This window comes from Sapajus apella, unplaced genomic scaffold, assembly GCF_009761245.1.
Source record: "Sapajus apella isolate SASKATOON/1434 unplaced genomic scaffold, GSC_monkey_1.0 scaffold42, whole genome shotgun sequence".
NCBI lineage: Eukaryota > Metazoa > Chordata > Mammalia > Primates > Cebidae > Sapajus > Sapajus apella.
In genome coordinates, this window is record NW_022436982.1 from 6,889,909 (window position 1) to 6,912,003 (window position 22,095).

The 22,095-nt window shown below is 40.0% G+C and overlaps 1 protein-coding gene and 1 pseudogene across 4 annotated transcripts in view; one reads left to right on the plus strand and one right to left on the minus strand.

Moving 5' to 3' along the window:
- The window catches only part of TEK (TEK receptor tyrosine kinase), a 113,310-nt gene that overhangs the window by 9,327 nt on the left and 81,888 nt on the right, over positions 1–22,095 (minus strand). Inside the window, exons 11-16 of one of the 3 annotated variants that reach the window (XM_032300009.1) lie at positions 20,895–21,029; positions 16,453–16,740; positions 9,036–9,335; positions 7,097–7,251; positions 5,339–5,549; positions 2,877–2,987 (exon numbers count right to left, since the gene is read on the minus strand). In XM_032300009.1, coding sequence (XP_032155900.1) covers positions 2,877–2,987; positions 5,339–5,549; positions 7,097–7,251; positions 9,036–9,335; positions 16,453–16,740; positions 20,895–21,029 — 1,200 coding nt within the window. The remainder of the gene's footprint in view (positions 1–2,876; positions 2,988–5,338; positions 5,550–7,096; positions 7,252–9,035; positions 9,336–16,452; positions 16,741–20,894; positions 21,030–22,095) is intronic. The other 2 variants (XM_032300010.1, XM_032300012.1) reach the window with 2 other exon arrangements.
- Positions 10,728–11,856, plus strand: LOC116566034 (annotated as a pseudogene). The gene has a single exon (XR_004275704.1). The product of XR_004275704.1 is annotated as an NADH dehydrogenase [ubiquinone] 1 alpha subcomplex subunit 5-like (transcript).

Consider the following 22,095-nt stretch of genomic DNA (forward strand, 5'->3'; position numbering starts at 1 on the left):
ACCCAGGCTGGAGTGCAATGGCACGATCTTGGCTCACCACAACCTCCGCCTCCTGGGTTCAAGTAATTCTCCTGCCTCAGCCTCCCGAGTAGCTGGGACTACAGGCTGCCCCACCATGCCCAGCTAATTTTTGTATTTTTAGTAGAGATGAGGTTTCACCATGTTGACCAGGATGGTCTCGATCTCTTGACCTTGTGATCCACCCGCCTCGGCCTCTCAAAGTGCTGGGATTATAGGCGTGAGCCACCGCGCCTGGCCTTCTTGGAGTTTTTAAAACTAAATTATTCCCTTACAAAGTTTTGTGTTTTTTTTTGGAGACAGAGTTTCGCTTTTGTCACCCAAGAATGCAATGGTGCGATCTCGGCTCACTGCAACCTCCACCTCCTGGGTTCAAGCAATTCTCCTGCCTCAGCCTCCCAAGTAGTTGGGATTACAGGCTCCTGCCACCACGCCCAGCTAATTTTTGTATTTTTAGTAGAGATGGGATTTCACCACGTTGGCCAGGCTGGTCTCAAACTTTGGACCTCAGGTGATCCGCCCACCTCTGCCTCCCAAGGTGCTGGGCTTATAGGCGTGAGCCACTGCACCTGGCCACAAAAATTTTTTTTAAAAGGGAGTTTTCTTTGCTAAAAACATTGACGTTTACACCTATTAAAATGTAAAGTGATTTCACTTTTTAGAGAAGAATTTTTGGGGTAAATCATGTTTTTTTAATGTTGAATGAATTAGAAGTTGAGGCCCAGCACAGTGGCTCACACTTGTAATCCCAGCACTCTGGGAAGCCAAGGCAGAAGGATTGCTTGAGCCCAGGAGTTTGAGACCAGCCTGGGCAGTATAGTGAGACCTAATCTCTACAAAAAAATAAAATAAAAATAAACACAAATTAGCCAAGCATGGTGGTACATCCCTGCAGTCCCAGCTACTTGGGAGTACTTAGGAGGCTGAAGTGGGAGGACTGCTTGAGCTTAGGGAAAGGGAGTTTGCAGTGAGCCCAGATTGTGCCACTGCACTCCAGACCGGGCAACAGAGTGGGGCTCTGTCTCAAAACAAGAAAGAAAAAAGAAAGCCTGAAATATATTCTAAGAAATCGAAACTCTAGCAAAAAAGAAATCTGGTATGGTATCCAGTTGCACGGTAAGGAAAGTTAGACCTAAATTATGGAATAAATGTGCTTTCTCACATCTTTACTGCATTATTCTAAAATAATTTTAAAACATATTTATTAATTTACTAATAATATTTATTTAACATATTCATAAATATGTACAAATAATTTATCTTAAAATGTTAAGAGCCAACTAACTGTGCTAATATGATAACAGAGCAGAATTTTAAGGGATATATTTTTGTTGTTACCTTTTTTCCCCACTAAGCAAGCTGCATTAATATTTGTAGTTTATTATCTCCCAAAAGACCAACTGCAACCACATGAGGTAAACATAACCTCAACATTTTATTGTCCTCGGAATAAAACAAAAGATGAAGCTTACAACTGGATCACTTGGCCATTTCTCTTCTTATCTCCTCCTAGTGCAAAGTGCCTGGATCCCTTACGGCCAGCATTCTCTCAGATCTGCAGTGGGGTCAACACACTAAATCCCCAGCAGAGTCGTCTTTGTGGTTTTAGGCTTTTTCCAGAAAATTGGTTTAGTCTATCCACCACCGCCACTTGGCTTCCTGTCATAACACCACTTTCCCTGGGTATCCAGAGAATCTTTGCCCTTTTGTACGGTGTCATTTGTGGGTTTGAACAGAAAGTCAGGCAGGTTTTCAGAACACTGACCATGTTTGTGGGCGTGCCATCAGCAAGGGCAGCAGGGTGTGTGTGTGGGGGGGGTGTGTTTAACTTTCATTTATACTCCTGTCCCATGCTGATTATTGTTTTCAGGAAGTAGCTCAAAAAATAAATGTCATTACTTCATTATTTAACCTAAGGGACATGATCTGGCTTTCAGAATTACATGCTTTTTGGTTTATAGAATGATATATTGTTGGAAGCACCAGTATTTTTAGTTTCATAAATTGAGGAAAGGGAAGTAGTCTCTTCTATTGTTGGTGTTTGTCCTGCAAAGTCAACAAGAGGCTGTCAAGTTTGTAAAATAATTACTGCATGGAGCTTTTTGTGGGAGCAAAGTTTTCCATGAGAAATGAAGTTTAAGCACAAATGCAGAACTACAAGGCCATGCAGCTTTGCAGAGGTAAACCCGTAGAAGATTTTTGTTGTTACCTATTCCCTCACCACTAATTACACATATTACAATAGAAAATGCTCAATAAACATTTGAATTAATAACATAAATTTAACTTTAAAGACATGTGCAGCACAGGATAGAGGTAAAGCTCCATGGTAATTGTACATGAAAGCACTCTAGATAAAAACAAAGCACTATCACATGAGAGCTTTTTATAATTATTTTTAAAATCTAAGCATCCTCAGTTTTCATATTTCAGTAGATTGCTGGCATTCATGGCTTTTAACATTCAGAATACTCGTCCTTGGGTTTCCAGGAAAAATGTAAAGATAGGCAATTAAGAAGAAACTGATGGTATGGGCTCCCCTACTATACTTCAGTAATGGTGGTAGTTGAGAAAACCTCTAGATGACCAAGGATGGGGCAGGTAGGAGCCATGAATACCTTTGGGCAGTAATGTCTGAACATCAGATGCTAAATAGTCCAGCCTCGGCACCTACCTCCAAAAAGATGGCAAACCACAACACAATCTATAAATGGGACTGGGACTAGAAAGACATTCAGATAGAATATGCAACTTTTAAAAAATAAGCAACATTCTTAAGATCATTATCTTTCCTTATATCAGTATGAAATATATCTGTTTTATAAAAAAAAAAATCTGACAGGAAAAGAGCATCTCACCTCGATGTTCACATGCTCCTAAGAGATTGATGATGTTTGGATGGTGTCCAAGTTTACAAAGGACTTCCAGCTCTCCTGCAAAGTCCCTGTGATCATCTTTAGAGGCATATTCTGGGAAGAAAGTCAAAAGTTGTGGTTCCTCCTTGTCATACCTTTTCAGAATCAGGGGTCCCGTCCTGCCCCCCAGAACCTTCAGGTACCCTCAGTCACCATCAACTGTATACAACCAAAGAGACTGCTCTAAATCTAGTAGAGTTTCTTGGCAGCCTTGGCACTATGGATACTGGGATGATCATTCTTTTTGAGGGGGGACTGTCCTGTGCATGGTAGGATGTTTTGCAGCCATCTTGCCCTCTACCCACTAGATGCCAATAGGCAATCAAAAATGTACCCAGATATTGCCAAATGCCCCCAGAGGCAAAACCACCCCTGGAGGAGATCCGGTACTCTAAAGTTTTATTGTTTAAGCTCCCAGATCCTCAGGTAAATGACTTGGTAGAGGTGGAGCTGTACCATCTTTTAGACATTAGCTCTTCCAGCTAAATCTACCATCCAGAGACAACTAAGGAATAAACCAAAGTTTCCATGAAACATCACCAATAATGCATGCATCTTTATTCATTGATTATAACTTATTTTTTACAAACCAGTCTCCATCTGGTTAATTGAGCTAAACAAATCAAATCCAAATGGTGTCTTATGGAAGTTGCATGGGAATCAGGAAACTGAGTTGCATCTGCTTCTATTCCTTTTGCCTTGTCTCTCCACTAGCACTCTGACCAGAGGGAGAAATCACCAGGGACCAGACTGAAGAGAAGGCTATTGGTTGGTACATAAACTCATCAGTCTTGAGCCGGGGACAATGAGCTATACTGTTTTTTAAAAAACAACACTGGGTGGCAAGGGTAGGAGTGGGGTGCTCATGCCATGGACATGCCTGATCATGCTTAGAAACTGTGACAATTGTCTCAGGAGGGGCTAATGGTACCCATAAGTCAGGTGCTCTGTTCATACTTCAGAAGCCTTACTGAGGGTCAATACCTTGGGAATAATTTTTTAAAGAAGTTCTTTATAGGGAGGCTGTCCGCCTACTTCAGCAACTGCCCTTCTATGGATGCAGAGCTTCGCCTGCAGGATTTCTCTGCCCTGGTGCCTTATTAAGCTATTTTCCCTCTTCACATGGGCACAAGACAGAAAATCAGGCTCACATCAGATCCCAATAGAAACTGCCTTCCTAAGATTCTACACCCCTCTCCTCTCACTATCCTCACTGCTCCCCAAGACTCCCTGTGACTAAAGTAGCAAAACAGAAAAGGGATTTCTGGCTGTTTTGCAAGTAGTTTATATTGTTTCTAAAGAAATATATTGCTGTTTCTAATCATAGATAATATTTTGTTTTGTTGTTCTTAACAATGCAGAAAGCAGAGATGATTTAATAAGATTTAGAGTTAATTCACAGGCTCAATATTGTGTCCAGAAAAAGAAAAATCTGCCAGCATCCTTAGAAAGCTCTTAAGATAGAGCTGCACCATGATAATAGCTAGCTCATCACATTCTGCAATTTAATGCACCACATGCCAATCCTGTATTCTATAAAAGCAATAGTGCAGCCTCACAGTCAAGTCTTACACAAACTGCTTTTTCACACACAAGGGAAGACAGCTAGCTAATTTGCCAGTGAACTAGTCATTCTGCTTTCTCTGAAGATATTTATTACCAAATATTATTAGACGGGTAGGTACCAAACAGTCTTGAGATGAACAAAGCTGGAAAAGATTTAGTTCTTATGACCTTAAATCAGTGGTTTTCTCTGCAAACTTGAGTATTCAGAGGAACCATTGAGAAAGCTGTTTAAGAACACAGATTTTCTTACACTCCCCAAGAAATTCAGATATAGTCAAACCGGGAATGGAAGAAGCCAAAGTGGATGCATTTCTAACAGTGTCCCCAGGAATTTACATACAGTTAACCTACGTAGACTGTGGTTTGCAAAATGTGGTCCCAAACCCACAATTCAGCATCACTGGAAAACTAATGAGAAACGCAGATTCTCTGGCCCTTTTCAGACTAAGTCGGAAATTGTGGGGTAGGACCCAACAGTCTGTTTGTGAACAAGCCTTCCAGGTGATTTTGATGCACACTCAATTTTGAGAAGCACTACATTAAGAGAAACAATCATGCTCCCCAAAAGTTCTCCGTATATGACCAAGAATCTACAGTGTCACATCCCAATGAATCAAGACAGTGATATCTAAATGGCTCCTGCCTTTGTATTTATATCCTGGCTATCATGGGCTCAACCTCAAAGGAGGCATACTCTTCAGATGTACCTAACAGCTATATCTGATACCATGCCAATGTTTAGTTTAAAGAATCTAAGAGCACAGAGGAAAGACTCAGCAGGAAATCAAGTTTTCTCCACATCCTCATGCAATGCTGACTCTAACTGGTCAGCCACTGACCTTTCATTCTCTTGATGGCAGCATCCATCCGTAACCCATCCTTCTTGATCCGCGCCTTAAGAACTTGGCCAAAATTGCCCTCCCCAATCACATCTTGAAATTTGATGTCATTCCAGTCAAGCACTGGATAAATTCTAGGATCTGGGTTGCTTTTGACCTTCCTGTTTAGGGCCAGAGTTCCTGAGTTGAACTGCACAGCTGGTTCTTCCCTCTGGCAAAATAATTGTTTTTAATCATTAAATGTTTAAAATGTTAATCATTTTATGTCAGGATTTTTCATAAATTCAAAGGGGCACAAAGTCTTCTGGTTGGTATCCACATCAGACGAACAAAGAAATAGTGTATTTAATTCTAGGCTGGAAAGGGACATAGGTTTTCATCTCACAGGCCTGTCCTGATGAACCAGCTGCCTATAGCGCTGCATAGGCACCATTCCGGGCCTCCCTGGAGAGGCTTGTTGATTAGCAATGTCTGTAAAGGGTGAGGGAAGACAGAGTAACAGTACATAGGCCACGTGTTTGCCATCCTTGTGTTAGTTGTATGTGAGTTCCCCACAGGGCTGTGAAACGAACAAGTGTTCAGCTCTGGTTTGGAAACTGGCTTGGAGATCCCATATGGGGCTGCCACAGGATGTGCCTCAGTGAAAGCTTTCTTAACATTATCTTGATCCTAGTCTATTTTTAGTGCACACTCTTTCCCTTTCTCTTGTCCTCAGGCTTAGAATCTTAAGTCCACTCTGGCCATGGGATCCCTGAAGCTTAGAGCTGAACCCAACACAATATCTCTTTCTCCTGACTTCAAATAGCTGCTAGTGCTACCTTGAAAAAGCACTGGCATTTTGACAGGCTCTAGCACTCCCAACCCCCTTGCTGGCCCCCCCTCTCCAGTGACAGCCTGAGTCGAGCCAGCTCTGGCATGGAGTCAGATGGTGAAGTTCCTCTCGTCCTCCATGGAAGGGAACCTTGGAGATTCATGCACGTAGGGTACGCCTCACATGAATCATTGCACTCAAAGCATTATATACAGAATTGATATAGTCTGTTTCAAATTAATTTTACAGGGTCTGAACCCACAAACTAGATAAATTTTCAGGCTTTAGTATACCGAAAGAACTCAAATAAGATGCCTCTTGGTGAAGTGTGATTTTATAGGCCTTTGCTACTGGTTAGAATTCCTAGACGAAAAAAAATGAGGCAGCACCAAGTGCCAGGAACCCTGACATCAGACTGAGGGTACACAGGAATGGGAGACACACACATGTATATACAATTCTTACACATTTGAGAGGTGATAAGATTGAGGGAGTTATTAGAAAGAAATGGGAACCAGCAATAGGCAAATGGGGGAAAAACCTGTCTAATATAATAAATGATTACTTATCTCATTGAGGTCTGGTTACCCTCATGTCATTCCTTACCAAAAATGTTCAATTCATTCTACTGCAAGGTATCCTCTCTGGGGACTTATTATTAGGATGACCATACATCTCATTTAGCAGGCAGGGGCATACCTGGTTTCCTGCAAAATTTACTAAGAGCACGCTTTTCACTCTTAAAATTCTTCTGGTATGGATAAGAAATTATATAGTCATACTTTTTATCTTCAATTTTGTAATGGAAGCCAAAGAGAAGATGAGACTTGCCTAAGTGAAACATTTGCTTTACAAGTAAATTTCCTGGTCCATATCTTTAAAGTGAAGGTTCTGCCTGTACTTGGACTTGCCCTTATTAGCTAGCTAGTAGGAAGATGCGACACTACCACGTTTTGGAAGGCTTGGGCCATTCTCCTTTGGACATTTGCCCTCTTCAATTGTAACATGATCAGAAAGGCCAACAGCACAGTCAGGCAGGTCATTCCTGCAGAGCCAAGGATGGCGATCAGCAGCATCTTCCCCCCGCTGAGGTCCGCTGGTGCTGTGCAGAAAGACAGAGGTGAAGCAGGTAGGTTAGTTTACATAGAGAAACACACCATCACCATCTTTGGGAGAAGACACAGTGTAACAGGAACTGAACGGCAGCCCTAACCCCGCCACCTAATCACTCCATGACCTTAGGCTACTCATTTATATTCTAAAACTCAGTGGAGATGAGTCTGACTCACAGGATTGTTACAAGATCTTTAAAAAAAAAAAAAAAAAGCACGTGCGAAAGTGCTGTTACAATTGGCAATGTGCTAATCATCAGTTATCATTTGCTCAACTTTTATTTCCAAGTAGGATCCCAAGCAGATGAACAATACTGAATAAAAGGGAGAATGACTAAACCTCCCTAAACCTCAATTTCCCCACCTAGAAATGTTTTAAAGTTCGATTATGCCAAGAGCTTAGATTCTGTCAGATATTTTGTTTTGTTTTTCTCATTTTAAAGAGCTCATGAAGAAAGCCTAAGGATACCAACAGAAAAAAAGAGGGAGGAAGGGAAGGAGGAAGACAGGAAAAGACAGAGGCAAAAACACTAAATTTCGGGCTTACGTCGAAATAAATTATAAAGACTGTGGTATAATCACTCTACTTCTTTCCCTTATTTAAATTCAAATAAAATTAAACTCAATATATGTTTATTAGTATTAGCACACAGCACATGATCCCATCTTCTTAAAAGTATTCCTCCCTTCTCATTTATCTTTCCTTCTATCTCTATATATGTACATATACAGAGATGTCTAGAATGATGAGAATTTTTGGTTTTGTCTTGCTTTAAATTTTTTCTCTTGGTATTTTATGTATAGCTTAAATTTAGGAAGTTACATTTTACCAAAACACAAGTAATCACAAAATTGGAGCATTCACTAAGAGTGTGACCTGAAAACCATGATTTTCTCTATTGAGCAGACTCTTCATTTCTTGAACATTTCAAAAATGTTTCAAATAATCGGCACTGCTAACGCAACTTGTTTGATTTTGTTTCTTAAAGTCTAAGTAATCCTCCAACAGAACCAAGAAGTTTTTAGATTTAGTTATAGCATTTTCTGTAAATATAGACTATAATCCAAATCATAAATTTTCAAAGCTTCCCTCTAACATGCCTCCATCCACATTCTCTAGCACACATTGTACACAACACAGAGATCTGGGAGGCGCCTCTGCACAGACTCGAAGTCAATCCTCCTGCTGCATCTCCACCCGCATGGGGCCTTTGTTCACTTAATTACACTCAACAAATTTTATCAGTCACAAACGCTGGGCACAGTATGGCATTCTGAGAGGATCTCTAACTCAAAGCGTAAACTATTTCTGGGGTTGGGGTTAGTGGTGGACATGGAGACCTAATAACCTACATCAACAAAGTAGAAGAAAACTCAGAATTGCACAGTGCCATCCAGCTAAAAGAGGAGTGTCTGAGGAAGAATGGAGCATGGTCTCTGGAGCCTTCCCCTGGAGCTCTTGCTCAGCCTGCCTTCTATAAGCAGCTCCCACATTCTTCTTTCTCCTCGGAATTAAAGTTCATATTCCTCAGAGCTTTCTTCTTAGATTGCTGGATGGGGTATGCTGATAGACTGATCTATTTAATAATAGAAAATGGACCAACAGCGGTCCTTCTTGGAGGCATTTGATATTAAGGACCTCTCTGTAAATAAATATCTGTCCATTCAACCACCGACCTTTCATAGGTTTTCATTTCACAGGCCTGTCCTGATAAGCCAGCTGCCTACAGGGCTGCACAGTAATCCTATGTAAATACCTGTCCATTCAACCAACCTGGAGATTCTGGGAGGGTCACCAGTTCATGAGAAAAGGCTGGTTTGCTTGACCCAATGTTGTTCTCTGCAAAAATGTCCACATGGTAAGCTGTTTCAGGCTCTAGGCCCTTGAGCTGATACTGAGTGATGGTGGCATTCTTTATCTTCACATCAATGTGCTGGTCTTCGTTCTTGCCCTGAACCTTGTAACGGATAGTAATAGAAGAAATAGAATAGCCATCCAATATTGTCCAAGAAATCACAGCAGAGGAGTGTGTGATGTTGGAAATCTTGATTTTTTCTGGTTGAGGAGGAAGAACTAGAAATTAAAAAGAAAAAGATTCACTGAAGATACACTACCATGTCTTAGATCATTATGCTTTTGAGATAGGGTTCATGTCAGCTCATACAACATGAAAGGCAAACAGATGTTTTCTCAGATGGTATCCCAATCAACTGGTAGTGGCTACTGGACTCCATGACGACTTGAAAGAGTGGCACAAGGAAATGACAACACTCATATCATCTACCGTCATCTTGACACTAAACGAAGGCCTGAAAAATTCTGTCATTCCACAAACCTGTATTTACTATTCTTAATGCTGGGAAGAATGGAAAGCTTATGAGGGCTAGCATTTATATAGTGCTTACAATATGGGAGGCATTGATCTAGGCTCTTGTATATATTAATTCATTTCTTCTTCATAACAGTCTTGCTGTAAGTGCTGAGGTCTGGAGATATTAAGTGACTTAGCCATGGCCACACTACTTAACAGTAGTTAAGATTCACACTGCTGTTAAGTAGAAGAAACAAGATTCAAACTACTGTTAAGTAGAAGAAACAAGGTTCAACTCCTGGCAGTCTGGTTCTGTAGTCCATAGTCTTAGCATCATGTGGTCTGTCCTTGCCCTAAATTTATGGAGCAGCAAGCAGGTTAGTGTATACATGAGAAAATGTGCTAATAACTTTCAGTAGACAAAGTATTATAGGGATTTGGGGAAAAGTGGGGTCACATTCCATTCAGGGTCATAGGCAGGATGAGAAAGAGATGCCTTGAGATTTTCCACGTATGAAGATGACAGGCACCTCATCATCACTACATTCTCACTCAAACTTGAAAGGGCACAGGCTAGAAGGGAAGTTCACAACTTGATAAAGCCTAAGCCTATTTAACCCAGGAAAAGAATGAATTCAGCTGGGCACGGTGCCTCACGCCTATAATCCCAGTACTCTGTGAGGCCAAGGCGAGCAGATCACGAGGTCAGGAGACAGAGACCATCTTGGCCAACATGAAACCCCGTCTCTACTAAAAATACAAAAATTAGCAGGGCGTAGTGGCACATGCCTGTAATCCCAGCTACCCGGGAGGCTGAGGCAGGAGAATCACTTAAACCAGGAAGTCAGAAATTGCAGTGAGCTGAGATCGTACCACTGCACTGCAGTCGTGCTTAAGTGACCGCAAACAAAAAAAAAAAAAAAAAAAAAAAAAAAAAAAAAAAAAAAAAAAAAGAATGAATTCGAGCTCTTGTTCTTAATATTCTCTGTACCTTGCATTATGAGGCTATTTACAATGTGCTTCCACATGCAGACACTCTCTTGACTTGTATAACCACACAGTGCTGAGATTCTTATGCTCCACATTTTAGAGATGAGAAAACTGAGACTTCAAAAATTTAAGAGTTTTGTTTAGAAGAATAGTAGACGTAGGCTGTTTCATTCCATACGCCGTTGTTTTCCCACATGAAAGTTATTGCTTATAAGCAAATTAGAACCTTTGAGAAGTATCTCAAGGTACATCCTTTCTATTTAAAATTTTTTTCTTGGTCATCAATTCGTCGGCACGTCATGGCAGGTGTGCTGAAGAAGACCACTGGCCTTGTGGGATTGGCTGTGTGCAATACTCCACACAAGAGGCTAAGAATATTGTACACAAAGATTCTCGATGTTCTTGAGGATATCCCTAAAAATGCAGCATATAGAAAATATACAGAACAGATTATAAATGTGTTAAAGTGGAATTAGATGTTCAAAAATTAGAAGACCAACTTCAAGGTGGTCAATTAAAAGAGGTGATTCTTCAGGCTGAACATGAACTAAGACTAGCAAGAAAAATGGTGCAGTGGAAAACATGGGAGCCATTAGTGAAAGAGCCTCCTGCCAATCAGTGGAAATGGCCAATATAATTATTAAGTGATTTTGGTGGGCTGATGGGAAACTGATGTAATGAAATATTCTGCTCTATTAAGAGCGTGTTCATATTATTGACATAATCAAGAAACTGAAATAAAAATATCTAGGAAACTGTTAAAATTAGTGATTATGATAATTTGGTCATGTGAATCCATTTTTGATTTGTAAAGTAGTCACACAAATTATTTCAAAGATGATATTTCTATGAACAGAGAGGTCATGGGAAGATGTGAGAATCAGAAAAATTCCTAAAGATCTTCAATGTAGAGGCCATAATCAAAAAGTAAAGTTTCTTTAGTAGTAGGTTCAAGATATCATTCAATTTTTAAAATTATCCTGAAGAAGAAAAGAAAAGGTCCTTAATTATTATGGTCTAAACAAATTTATAGATCACTGTTTGAAGTAAAAAATAAGAGTGATATTTTCAAATGTGATAAAACAACATAAATGGCTGCTAATAAAATTTGAAATTATGGTTAACCTCCTTAACTGTGATCTTATGGATGTAAAGTAAAATTTAAATATATAGTTATATATTGATTATAAAATCCATAATGCCATTTTGTTTGTCATTATTTGAATTATACCATTTACTCTGTTTTCTTATAGTCTTAATTTTATTACATTTTGTTGTTACTGTATTATATTTGAAAACCATCAAGTCAGAATACATTGTACAGTTGAAGAAATTGACTTGGTACTTGAAAGAACGATTTCCCATTGCACAGAGGTACTTGGAAAAACTTTTCCTTTTGTTGCATTTGTGGAAGTTAGTTTTCTGGCCCATAGCATTTAATTTTCTTAATCAACCTAATTACATCAGGACAGAGGTAGAATTTCTGTGAAAGAAGAGACATTAAGAGTTTCTGAAATTTATATCTGGCATATGGATAGGGATATATTCAAAACATCTTAACTATACAACTATAAATTCAAAGTGGAATCACTAAATAGTTTGCAGTACGTTTCTAACATAAGTGTAGGTAGGTATCAAAATAAGACAAATATTGTTCAGGGGAAGAAGTTGGCAAGATTAAGATTAAACAAAAATAAAATTATGTGTTTTTGCCTTTAAAAAAAATAAAATTTTTTTCTTTTCATTATGTTGACTCCCCCGTGTTACCCTTTAGGGGACTATGGCAATTTATGGGAATTCGGTATTGGATTTTGAAACTTCCAAATCTGATTGTTATGTTCTATGTCTACCAGGTGGTACAGTATCCAAAAATCACAATTAATCAACATTATGTCTTTCTTTACATCCAGTACCAAATTTTTGTATATTTTTATAAAAATATACAGTAGCCTTTCTTCCCACAGGAGATTAAAGGGATAATAGAAATACTAACATTTTCAGATTACTATGATCACATATTTAATAGTTGTGGCTCAAAAAAATTCAACTTCATAAACCAGAGATCTTCTAAGCCTGTCACAAAAAGCAGCAGTGTCTTTTAGATACTTGTTAGAAAAATAATGAATATAATGTTGGTGCCAACTAAAAATCATAAATTTGCATCTACCAATTTATCCATTTTATGCCTGAAAGGAGCTACTCTTTGGGATGGCCCAATAAACCTTTGACATAAATTCAGTGGGTCTGGACCCAGCAATCTACATTTTAGCAGGTTCCCCAGGTGACTCTAAAATAGATTCTAAAATCCTTTAGGAAACACTAATCAGACCTTAAACAATTTAGAAATGGGCTATCACTACTAAAGAACATCTAGAGCCATAGTTGCTTTGAAGCAGTGGGTTGCTCATCCAAAGAGACAAGTGGAAGACATTTGTAGCATGGCTGGGGGAAAAAATAGAACAAAATGAGGGTTGGAATCCTAATCCCCATGCCGTGCTAGCTGCATAAGTCTGGGCAAGTCACCTACCTCCTCTGTGCATCAGGTTCCTCATCTGATAAATTTGATGGTCATTCTTACTCTACCTTCCTCAGAGAATCATTGTAAGGGTCAAACACTCCCCAGGTAAATGTTTTTCAACAAGAAAACCTAACACACATATATTATTTTTACTATGATTGGGGTGATATGCCAAATCTAATTCACTCCACTTTTTACCCTTGGACCAGATGGAATTGCTAGGCTGGGAACCAACACAAATTTTATAACTGGAAGTATTAATTTTACTTCTGAACATGCATGATCAGCCAATGACAACACAGAATATTAACAAATGTTTTCAGGTAAAATTGAAATGTTCTCATTCACATCCTCCTTCCCCTGATTTCCTGACGCTATAGGGATCACCTCCTACCCTGCCATTCTTACATCCCTACTACCACCACCAATATTGACCCTCCATCAAATTTCATACCATCATCCAAGGCAAGTCAACTCCCAGTGACTATTAACTGGTTTTTGTTTAATCCCAAAATATGATACTGATAGTGTGATTTTGAGAGTAATCACTCTAATAAGGATGAAACTTACATAGAATAGTGAGCACCTAAGATAATTTTGAAATAGGAAATGGTGATTCACCCCAGAGTTATCAAGACATTTCATGAGTCTATAATTAATTTAAATATGCTGGAAATGGTACAGGAACAAACAGATAAATGCAAAAGAACAGAACATCCAGAAATAGATACAAAATGAATACAAGAACCTGGCATATGATACAGAAAGCATCACGACTCACCATGGGGACTATTCAATATGTGGCATTGGGAACACTGACTTGCCACATGTGAATAAATAACATTAAAATAAAAATATTAAAATACACTGTACCCCCAAATAACATTCCTGTATCTTAAAAACCTAAATACACAAAACAACACTAGAACTAGTAGGAAAAACACAGAGAATATGTTTTTGACCTTGGGATAGGGAATAATTCCAAAATGCAAAAAGTAAAAATCATACGGGCAAATACTAATAGGTCCAATTGCATCAAAATGTAAAGTATCTGTGGGTTAAAAACCACCACAAGGTTACAATCAAGGGATAAGGAGAATATATTTTGCAATTAGTATTTAGATCATACAAATAATTTTTACAAATCAGTAAGAAACACATCCTATTCTAAATGAGCAAAGGATATCAATCAGTGTATCAAAAAAGAGGACATCCAGATGAACAATTAACATAAAAAGATGCTTACCTTTGCTAGTTATTAAGGACATCAAAATTGAAATCAACAATGAGGTACCATTTTTTGCCTTTGAGATATGCAAAAATAACAAGGTGTGATACTATCGAGTGATATAGATATAGGGGAAGGATACAGGTACAGAGAAGGGTATAAGGAAAATGGTACTGTCATACACTCCTGAACATAGTATACACTGACTAACCACTTTAGAGGGAAACAGCCCATGAGTTCTACCACTGGACATGTTCCCAGGAAAAACTCTCACACCTGTCTATGCACATGGAGACATGCATTAATAATAGGCATTGCATTTTATTCATGATAGTAAAAAATGAAAAAAGCTACATCTCCATCTAAAAGGAAGGGAATGAATGACAAGATGCATTCATAAGATAGAATATTATACAGAAGTTAAAATGGCATGCATCAAAGCTAAATAATATGGATAGATAAAAATCATAATGTTCATTCAAAAAAGATGCATGATATGTATGCATATGTATACTTTTAGATATATTAAAATTATAGAATATTGGGCTGGACACAGTGGCTTAGGCCTACAATTTCAGCACTTTGGGAGGCAAAAGTGGGAGAACTGCTTGAGCCCAGGAGTCCCAGACCAGCCTAGGCAACATAGGGAGATCCCATCTCTACGAAAATTTAAAAAAAAATTAATCAGGTGTTGCGGTGTGTGCCTATGGTCCCAGCTACTCAGGAGGCTGAGGTGGGAGGACGGCTTGGGCCCAGGAAGCCAAGGCTGCAGTAAGCTATGATGGCACCACTGCTGACCAGCCTGGGCAACAGAGTGAGATGTTGTCTCAAAAAAAATTATACAACATTAAATGGAAATATACTTAAACTCATAATTTTGGTTGTCTCTTGGGAGAGGGGAATAGAAATGGAATAAGGATAACAGTCAAAGGGAGATACTGACGTATCTGTAGTGGGTTATTACCCCTGTAAGTCAACAACAAATGCTGAAAGCAAATGTGACAAAATGTCAACAGTTGCTAATTCTGGATGGTAGGAATGTGAATGTTATGTTACTCTTAGCATTATTCTGCACCTTGAAAGTTTCACAAAATTGGAAGACAGTGTGGCGCTTCCTCAAGGACCTAGAAATAGAAATTCCATTTGACCCAGCAATCCCATTACTGGATATATACCCAAAGGATTATAAATCATTCTATTATAAAGACACATGCACACATATGTTCATAGCGGCACTGTTTACAATAGCAAAGATCTGGAGCCAACCTAAATGCCCATCGATGATAGACTGGGCAGGGAAAATGTGGCACATTTACGCCATGGAACACTATGCAGCCATAAAAAATGATGGGTTCATGTCCTTTGTAGTGACATGGATGAATCTGGAAACCATCATTCTCAGCAAACTGACACAAGAACAGAAAATCAAATATTGCATGTTCTCACTCATAGGCGGGGGTTGAACAATGAGAACACATGGACACAGGGAGCGGAGCATCACACACTGGGGTCTGTTGTGGGGGAACAGGGGAGGGGCAGCGGGGGGTGGGGAGGTTGGGTAGGGATAACATGGGGAAAAATGCCAGATGTAGGTGATGGGGGGGATGGAGGCAGCAAACCACATTGCCATGTGTGTACCTAGGCAACAGTTCTTCATGTTCTGCACATGTACCCCAGAACCTAAAGAGCAATATATATATATATACACATATGTATATATATTACCTGTTTTCAAGGGCTTTCAAGCATAATTACTTGGTTTTTAAGATTAGGAAAGACCCATCTGGACTTCATTGTCATCTGTGTACATGGAGATATATATGATAATCCTTAAAAACTGCCCCATAAATAGTTCAACAAGCCCTAGAAAACCTTATTCTTGTTATTAATTTGCTAAATAACTGCACACCAAGGGAGGGTAAATTTTAGCACAGCCCTGCCTGAATTATTGCAAATCCAAATATATGGGGCTTTCTTATATACTGAAAGTTATTAAAATGATCAGGTGGAGGGCACTAATTAGCCTTCTGTCACAACTACCTTTCTTTCATAATTTCAAATAGTCTTGAAGTGATGTTACCAAATTCGAATGGTGGTAGCCCCATATTGCTCAGAGGAGATTGGAGCAGAATGAGTTACTTACTGTCACTAAGGGTCCAAGCAGTGAGACCTTCACTCCATTCCCCCTGGGCTTTGGTGTTGACTCTAGCTCGCACGACGTACTGCTCCCTGGGATGTAAGTTGTTAAGCAGCACCGAAGTCAGGTTGCCTGGAACTTTAATATTCTGCTGATCACTTTTTATATGCACAGACCTCCTCTCCACTTCAACATAAAAGTCATCTTCCGAGCTTGGAAATATTGGTTGCCAGGTCAAATTTAGAGTGGTCTGACTTTTAGGCAGGAGATTTAGACCTCTTGGAGGAGGGAGTCCTAGCAGAATCCGGAAAAATCATTATTTTTATATACAACTGATATAGTTTGGATGAGTGTCCCCACCCAAATGTCATATTGAAATGTAATCCCCAATGTTGGACGTGGGGCCTGGTGGGAGGTGACTGGATGATGGGGGTGACTTCCCATGAATGGTTTAGCACCATTGCCCTTGGTGCTGTCCTTCCATTACTGAGTGAGTTTTCACAAAATCCGTTCATTTTAAAGTGTATAGCACCACCCCCTCACTCTTTTGCTCCGCTTTCACCATGCGAAGTGCCTGCTCCCACTTTGCCTTCTGCCATGAGTAAAAGCTCCCTCAGGCCTCCCCAAAAGCCAATGTTTCCTATGAAGCCTGCAGAACCACGAGCCAATGGTTACTGTGTTTACTGTTTGGGCTGGTAAAAAGCCAAACCTCTTTTCTTCTCAATTACCCAGTCTCAGGAATTTCTTTATAGCAATGCAAGGACAGACTCATAAAAGAGCAGAGGCAATGACAGCGCTAAATGGTACCTTTGAAGAGTAACTCTGGCTCTAGAATAATATACAATTTCATAAGCTATCAAAGAAACACAAGCAAGCGGCCATAGGATACTCGTTTTTTCCTACCAAAATGATTCATTACATTATTTATAATAGAAAATAACTGGAAGAAACCTAAACACTCAAAATAGGAAACTGCTATCATAAATTATGATATAGCCATCCAGTGGAAAAATAGGTAATTAGGACAAGCATGAAAGCTTAATAAAAAGATTCAAAATATGGAAGCTCTGGCTGTAACTTGGTAAAAGTTTTGTCTACAATGGTGAAGGATAGGAAGGAAACTAATAATCAAAACAGTAGATTTGCCAAGGTTATGGGATTACGGGTGAGTATTTACTATTTCTGTTACCATTTTGAGCAATACATTGTAAAGCAGCTTGGGGGTTCCTTCCCCTTAGCAAGAATTACAGAAGTCATACCGCTGTGGTGGCAGAACCGGGCCTACTCCTGCTCTGATCACATCAAGGTATTTGCTATGACGGCACGATGCCTGGCCACCCACAGGAGCCTGCGCCACCAAGACATTCACTAAATAGAAACAATATGGATTTTAAAATCCAAGAGACAGGAACATGCCACTTTAGTTTTGCAACCTTGGGCAAATTCATAATCTCTCCAAGTTCGCCTGTAAAATGAAATTAAAATATCCACCTTGCAGACTCAGGAGTAATAAGAGAGACAATGGATGTGAAAACGCTTGGAGGGGGTCGGGGGCTCTGTTAACATTGGTTTCCTCCCTCCTTTCTTTCTTTCAAGGTGTCTTATGTCACTGGACCAAGGAAGAAATACTGTGTTTTCAGTGAAATAGTAAATTGATTTTTAAATTCCAGATATAAAGTCCTTCCAAAATGTAGGATAGGCACCCTCTAATTCATACATACTCAGTAGGGACACAGTCACCCTTATCAATACATTTTCTTAAAGGTTGAGAAACACTGCTTTTACTCTTGGTTTGAAGTAAGAGGAAGGGTCTATTTCCATCTACTGGGAATGAAGTCCCACCAGCATGCTTCTGACTACCCTCAGACTAGTGAGAACCAGCAGCCAGGCATATATTTGCTTGGCATTATGCAAAAGGCCTGATGGCCCTTTCTCTGTAACCTTTGCAAATGGAGAGAGGTGATGTCAACTCCTCTTGTTAACCTCTGAAGTTTAACCTCCAAAACAGCCACCCAGAGTGGTTTAGGCAGGTTTGCAATGGCAAAGCAGAATGGGGAGTTGATCTTTTGGAGAATACATGTACACCTCCTAATCCTGTGCCTGGTACAGAAGAGTAACTCAATAGTTATTTCCCCTTTTCCTTCCCTTTGGGAGCATGATTGCCCCATACCCCTCCCTGTCTGCCCGTTTCTGCCATGTGTTCGGCAAGTGCTCTCTTCCCTCCCCTCCCGGACTCCCTGGCCTTCACCACCTCAATCAGCACACATAAACAGTGCAATTGCCAGATGAAATGAAAAGCAAACATCAGCAAAATTCAACTGATGGGAAAAGAAGAACCTTCAAGAATTCCCTTCCCGCCTGCCCCTGAGAACTACTTTGAAATATTCTGAGAGACCTTTAAGTACATCCTGGCTGGAACCTATTCTGAGGGCTGAAGACAGTACAGTGTGGGGTTGTGCAGTGTTTTATGTTCTGTTCCATAAATACTTTCCATCTGAGTCAGTTTATGACCTTCCCCTTTTGACTCGCCAGCACTGACTTGAGAGAGAATTAACTACCATATTTGCCTTTTAGCAGCAGCATGATAACATATCAGGGATCCCTTGGGTCATGGCTGTAGAGGTCCCTTTTTCCTCTGTATATAGTTTCTGCGTTTATTTTTCATATTCGCAACTTGGTGGGTCCCCAAGAAGCCATTTCTTACTTGTGTGTAATGCTTCTGTGAGCCTCAGAGTAGCTTCTGAGTCTGGTTTAGCTCTTTAAGGATGCTGCCAGTAAAAGGAAAACTAGGCGGGTGGAGTGAACAAAGGATGATTCCAGTAAGGATACGCAATCCCTGCAGAAGAAAAGTGGGTGTTCTTCCTTGCTTTTTCACTGAATGATTACATATCCTTCTACCTTTAGTAAATGGAGCAAAACATAGGCAAATTTGTGAATTAGGATAATAAGCTGGTGCTGTGATCCTAGGTAGAAATAATAATTGGAGAAACAAAAGGATATGGAGCCTGGACTGGAAGTGGTGGCTCATCCCTGTAATCCTAACATTCTGAGAGGCCGAGGCTGGGGGACTGCTTGAGGCAGGAGTTTAAGACCAGCCTTGGCAACAGAGCAAGACCCTAGCTACAAAAAATTTTAAAAGGAGGCTGAGGCAGGAGGATGACTTGAGCCCAGGAGATGGTGGATGTAGTGAGCTATGATCAAACCACTGCACTCCTGCCTGAGTGACAGAGCAAGATCCTGTCTCTAAAAGACAAAGATATGAAACCTGAAGATTTAGTATAGTGATGCATCTTACTGTTATTAAGTACTCTGAGCCTCTACTTTGCAATCTATAAAATAGAGAAGATGATAATTCTTACCTTCCTAGGTGATATGAATTAAATATATATGAACTTGAGGGTATAAAGCACTGACCAAGAGATAGTAACAGAATGGTTACACACAGTAAACAATGCAAAGAGCCAAGAATGGAACCTTACAAAAGATCACTTCAGTGTTTCAATGGAGGGTACCTGGGTAGCAGAAGGCCAGAGGTCCGGTTAGCATCGAGGAAGATTCACACACTTAATTAAGGCAATAGAAGGCCAATCAATACGCAACACCACTGATAAATCAAGAAATAATTTTACACATATTATCCAGAACATGTGGATCCAGGACCACCAGCATCAAGCATCATTCGGAAACCTACTAGAAATGCAAATTATTGAACCTGGCCTTATCCTCACCTCAAAACCACTGAAACAGAAACTCTGGGGATGGAGCCCAGAAATATGTTTTAACAAGCTCTCTGTGTGATTGTGATGGACACTTATGTTTGAGAAGCACTGATTTAGAAAAGGGAGGTAAATATGATATGAATAGCTTAAAGTGATGAAAGTGGCTACCTCTAGGAAGCCGGAGTGGGAGGTGAAGGATGGAGCAGGGGAATGCTGTTCTTTAGATAAAAGCTTCTTATTCTATTTGATGTCATAACTCTGCACATGAATTACTTGAAAAATTAGAAATTATTTGTGAAAATAAATAAACTGGGACTTCTGAAATGTCTGTGGCAAGAGCCTGGCCTGGGCCCCTAAGATGGAAACAGGAAGCAAGTGATAAAATACAGGAGCTGAAACTCAGCACAGTTGCTGCTGTGTAAATCCCAGCTCCTAGGGGATGGCTTTGCCTTCCTGAAGGCTCAACTGCTTCCTTCTCTGTCCCTAAAGAGTGCTGCAGACCCCCTCCCCCAGGGAGACAGACCAGGAGTCCAACCCAAATAAAGGAACAGTTTGGCTTGAAGTTGCTAGCCTTCCTGTCACTTTCCCACCCATTCAAAAGCAAACTCCTGCCACCTCCATCCCCACCCACCCACTCACCCACCACCACCCTTCCTGATCTTCCTTCCTCTTTCCCCTTCCTCCCCCTCCCACCCGGCTTATGAAAAATGTCTGTTGGCCTCCACTGACCGATAGAAGCTGTTATGAAGCGTCTCACAGGTCCAGGATGCCCTTCCCCGCCCTCTCCACGACGAGCCAGTTGCACACAGAGTTCGTATTCTGTTTGAGGTTCCAAATAGTTGAGTGTAACAATATCATTTGTCACTGAGAAGAGAAAAAGTCCAGGAAACTTAAGTTGGCATTCTCTTACATTCCTTAAACTGGGGTTGTTGTTATTGTGATGTGAACTGATTTTAGGTTTTCAAAACTGTGTCTTAGTGAAACAGAGAGGCAATTCCATCTTCAAGGCCTCAACCTTCCTAATATGAGGAAAATTTGGCTTTTGAAATGTTTGCAGGTTACAATGTACACATTCAAGCATGTATTTCTGTGCCACTTACATATTTCTGCCCTGGTACTTTTGTCTTTTCATTTGTAAAATAAAATCTCACCAATCTACTATATGGAATACCAGATTTAGGGGGAAAACTCAATTAGAATAAAATAATTTAATTGCTACTGTTTTCAAATATATACACTGATTGCAATCAAGCTATCAAGAGAAAAAGATGCTTAGGAGGTTTGCTCAAAGTGACCAGAGAGCTGATTTGTAATGGTCATACCATCACAATGAAGCACTCTGAAGTCCTTGAAAATAGTGCCCATAAACAAATGGTATCTGCCTCTTCTCTCCTTATTTGCTGTAGTCAGCCTCTGCTTCTCCATGGATATTGCAAAGATAAATTTCTGCCTTACCATATGATAAATTCCTACTTGATAAGAAAAAAACGGATGTATTTACCAGTTCTTAGAAGACCATTTTGTGGATGTCTACTTGTAGAAAAAGGTGATGGATTATTACCACCATATGACACCATAAAAGACCTAGCCGTTGATGTTGTAAACAGCAATTCAGCAAATCAGCCTCACATCCCTGGAATTCTGAATTTTGATAGAATCTACAATAGTATACAAAGGACCCAGTAATAATACCATTTTATTCAGTCTACCCCAGTCAGCTAGTGTTGTTATTCGGCCCAAAATCCTCCTCCTCTTCTCCTTTTTGGTAGCTTTCTTATCTCCATATAGTGAACAGAGGGTCCTTGTAAAGAAATCATAGGCATAGTAGGACAAAGGCATGGGTGGAGGAGTCCATGCTGCCTACAAGCAGGTGAGCGGCAGATCTTTTCACCGGATAGTCCAACTGAAGCAGCATAGTCACTGATAGTAC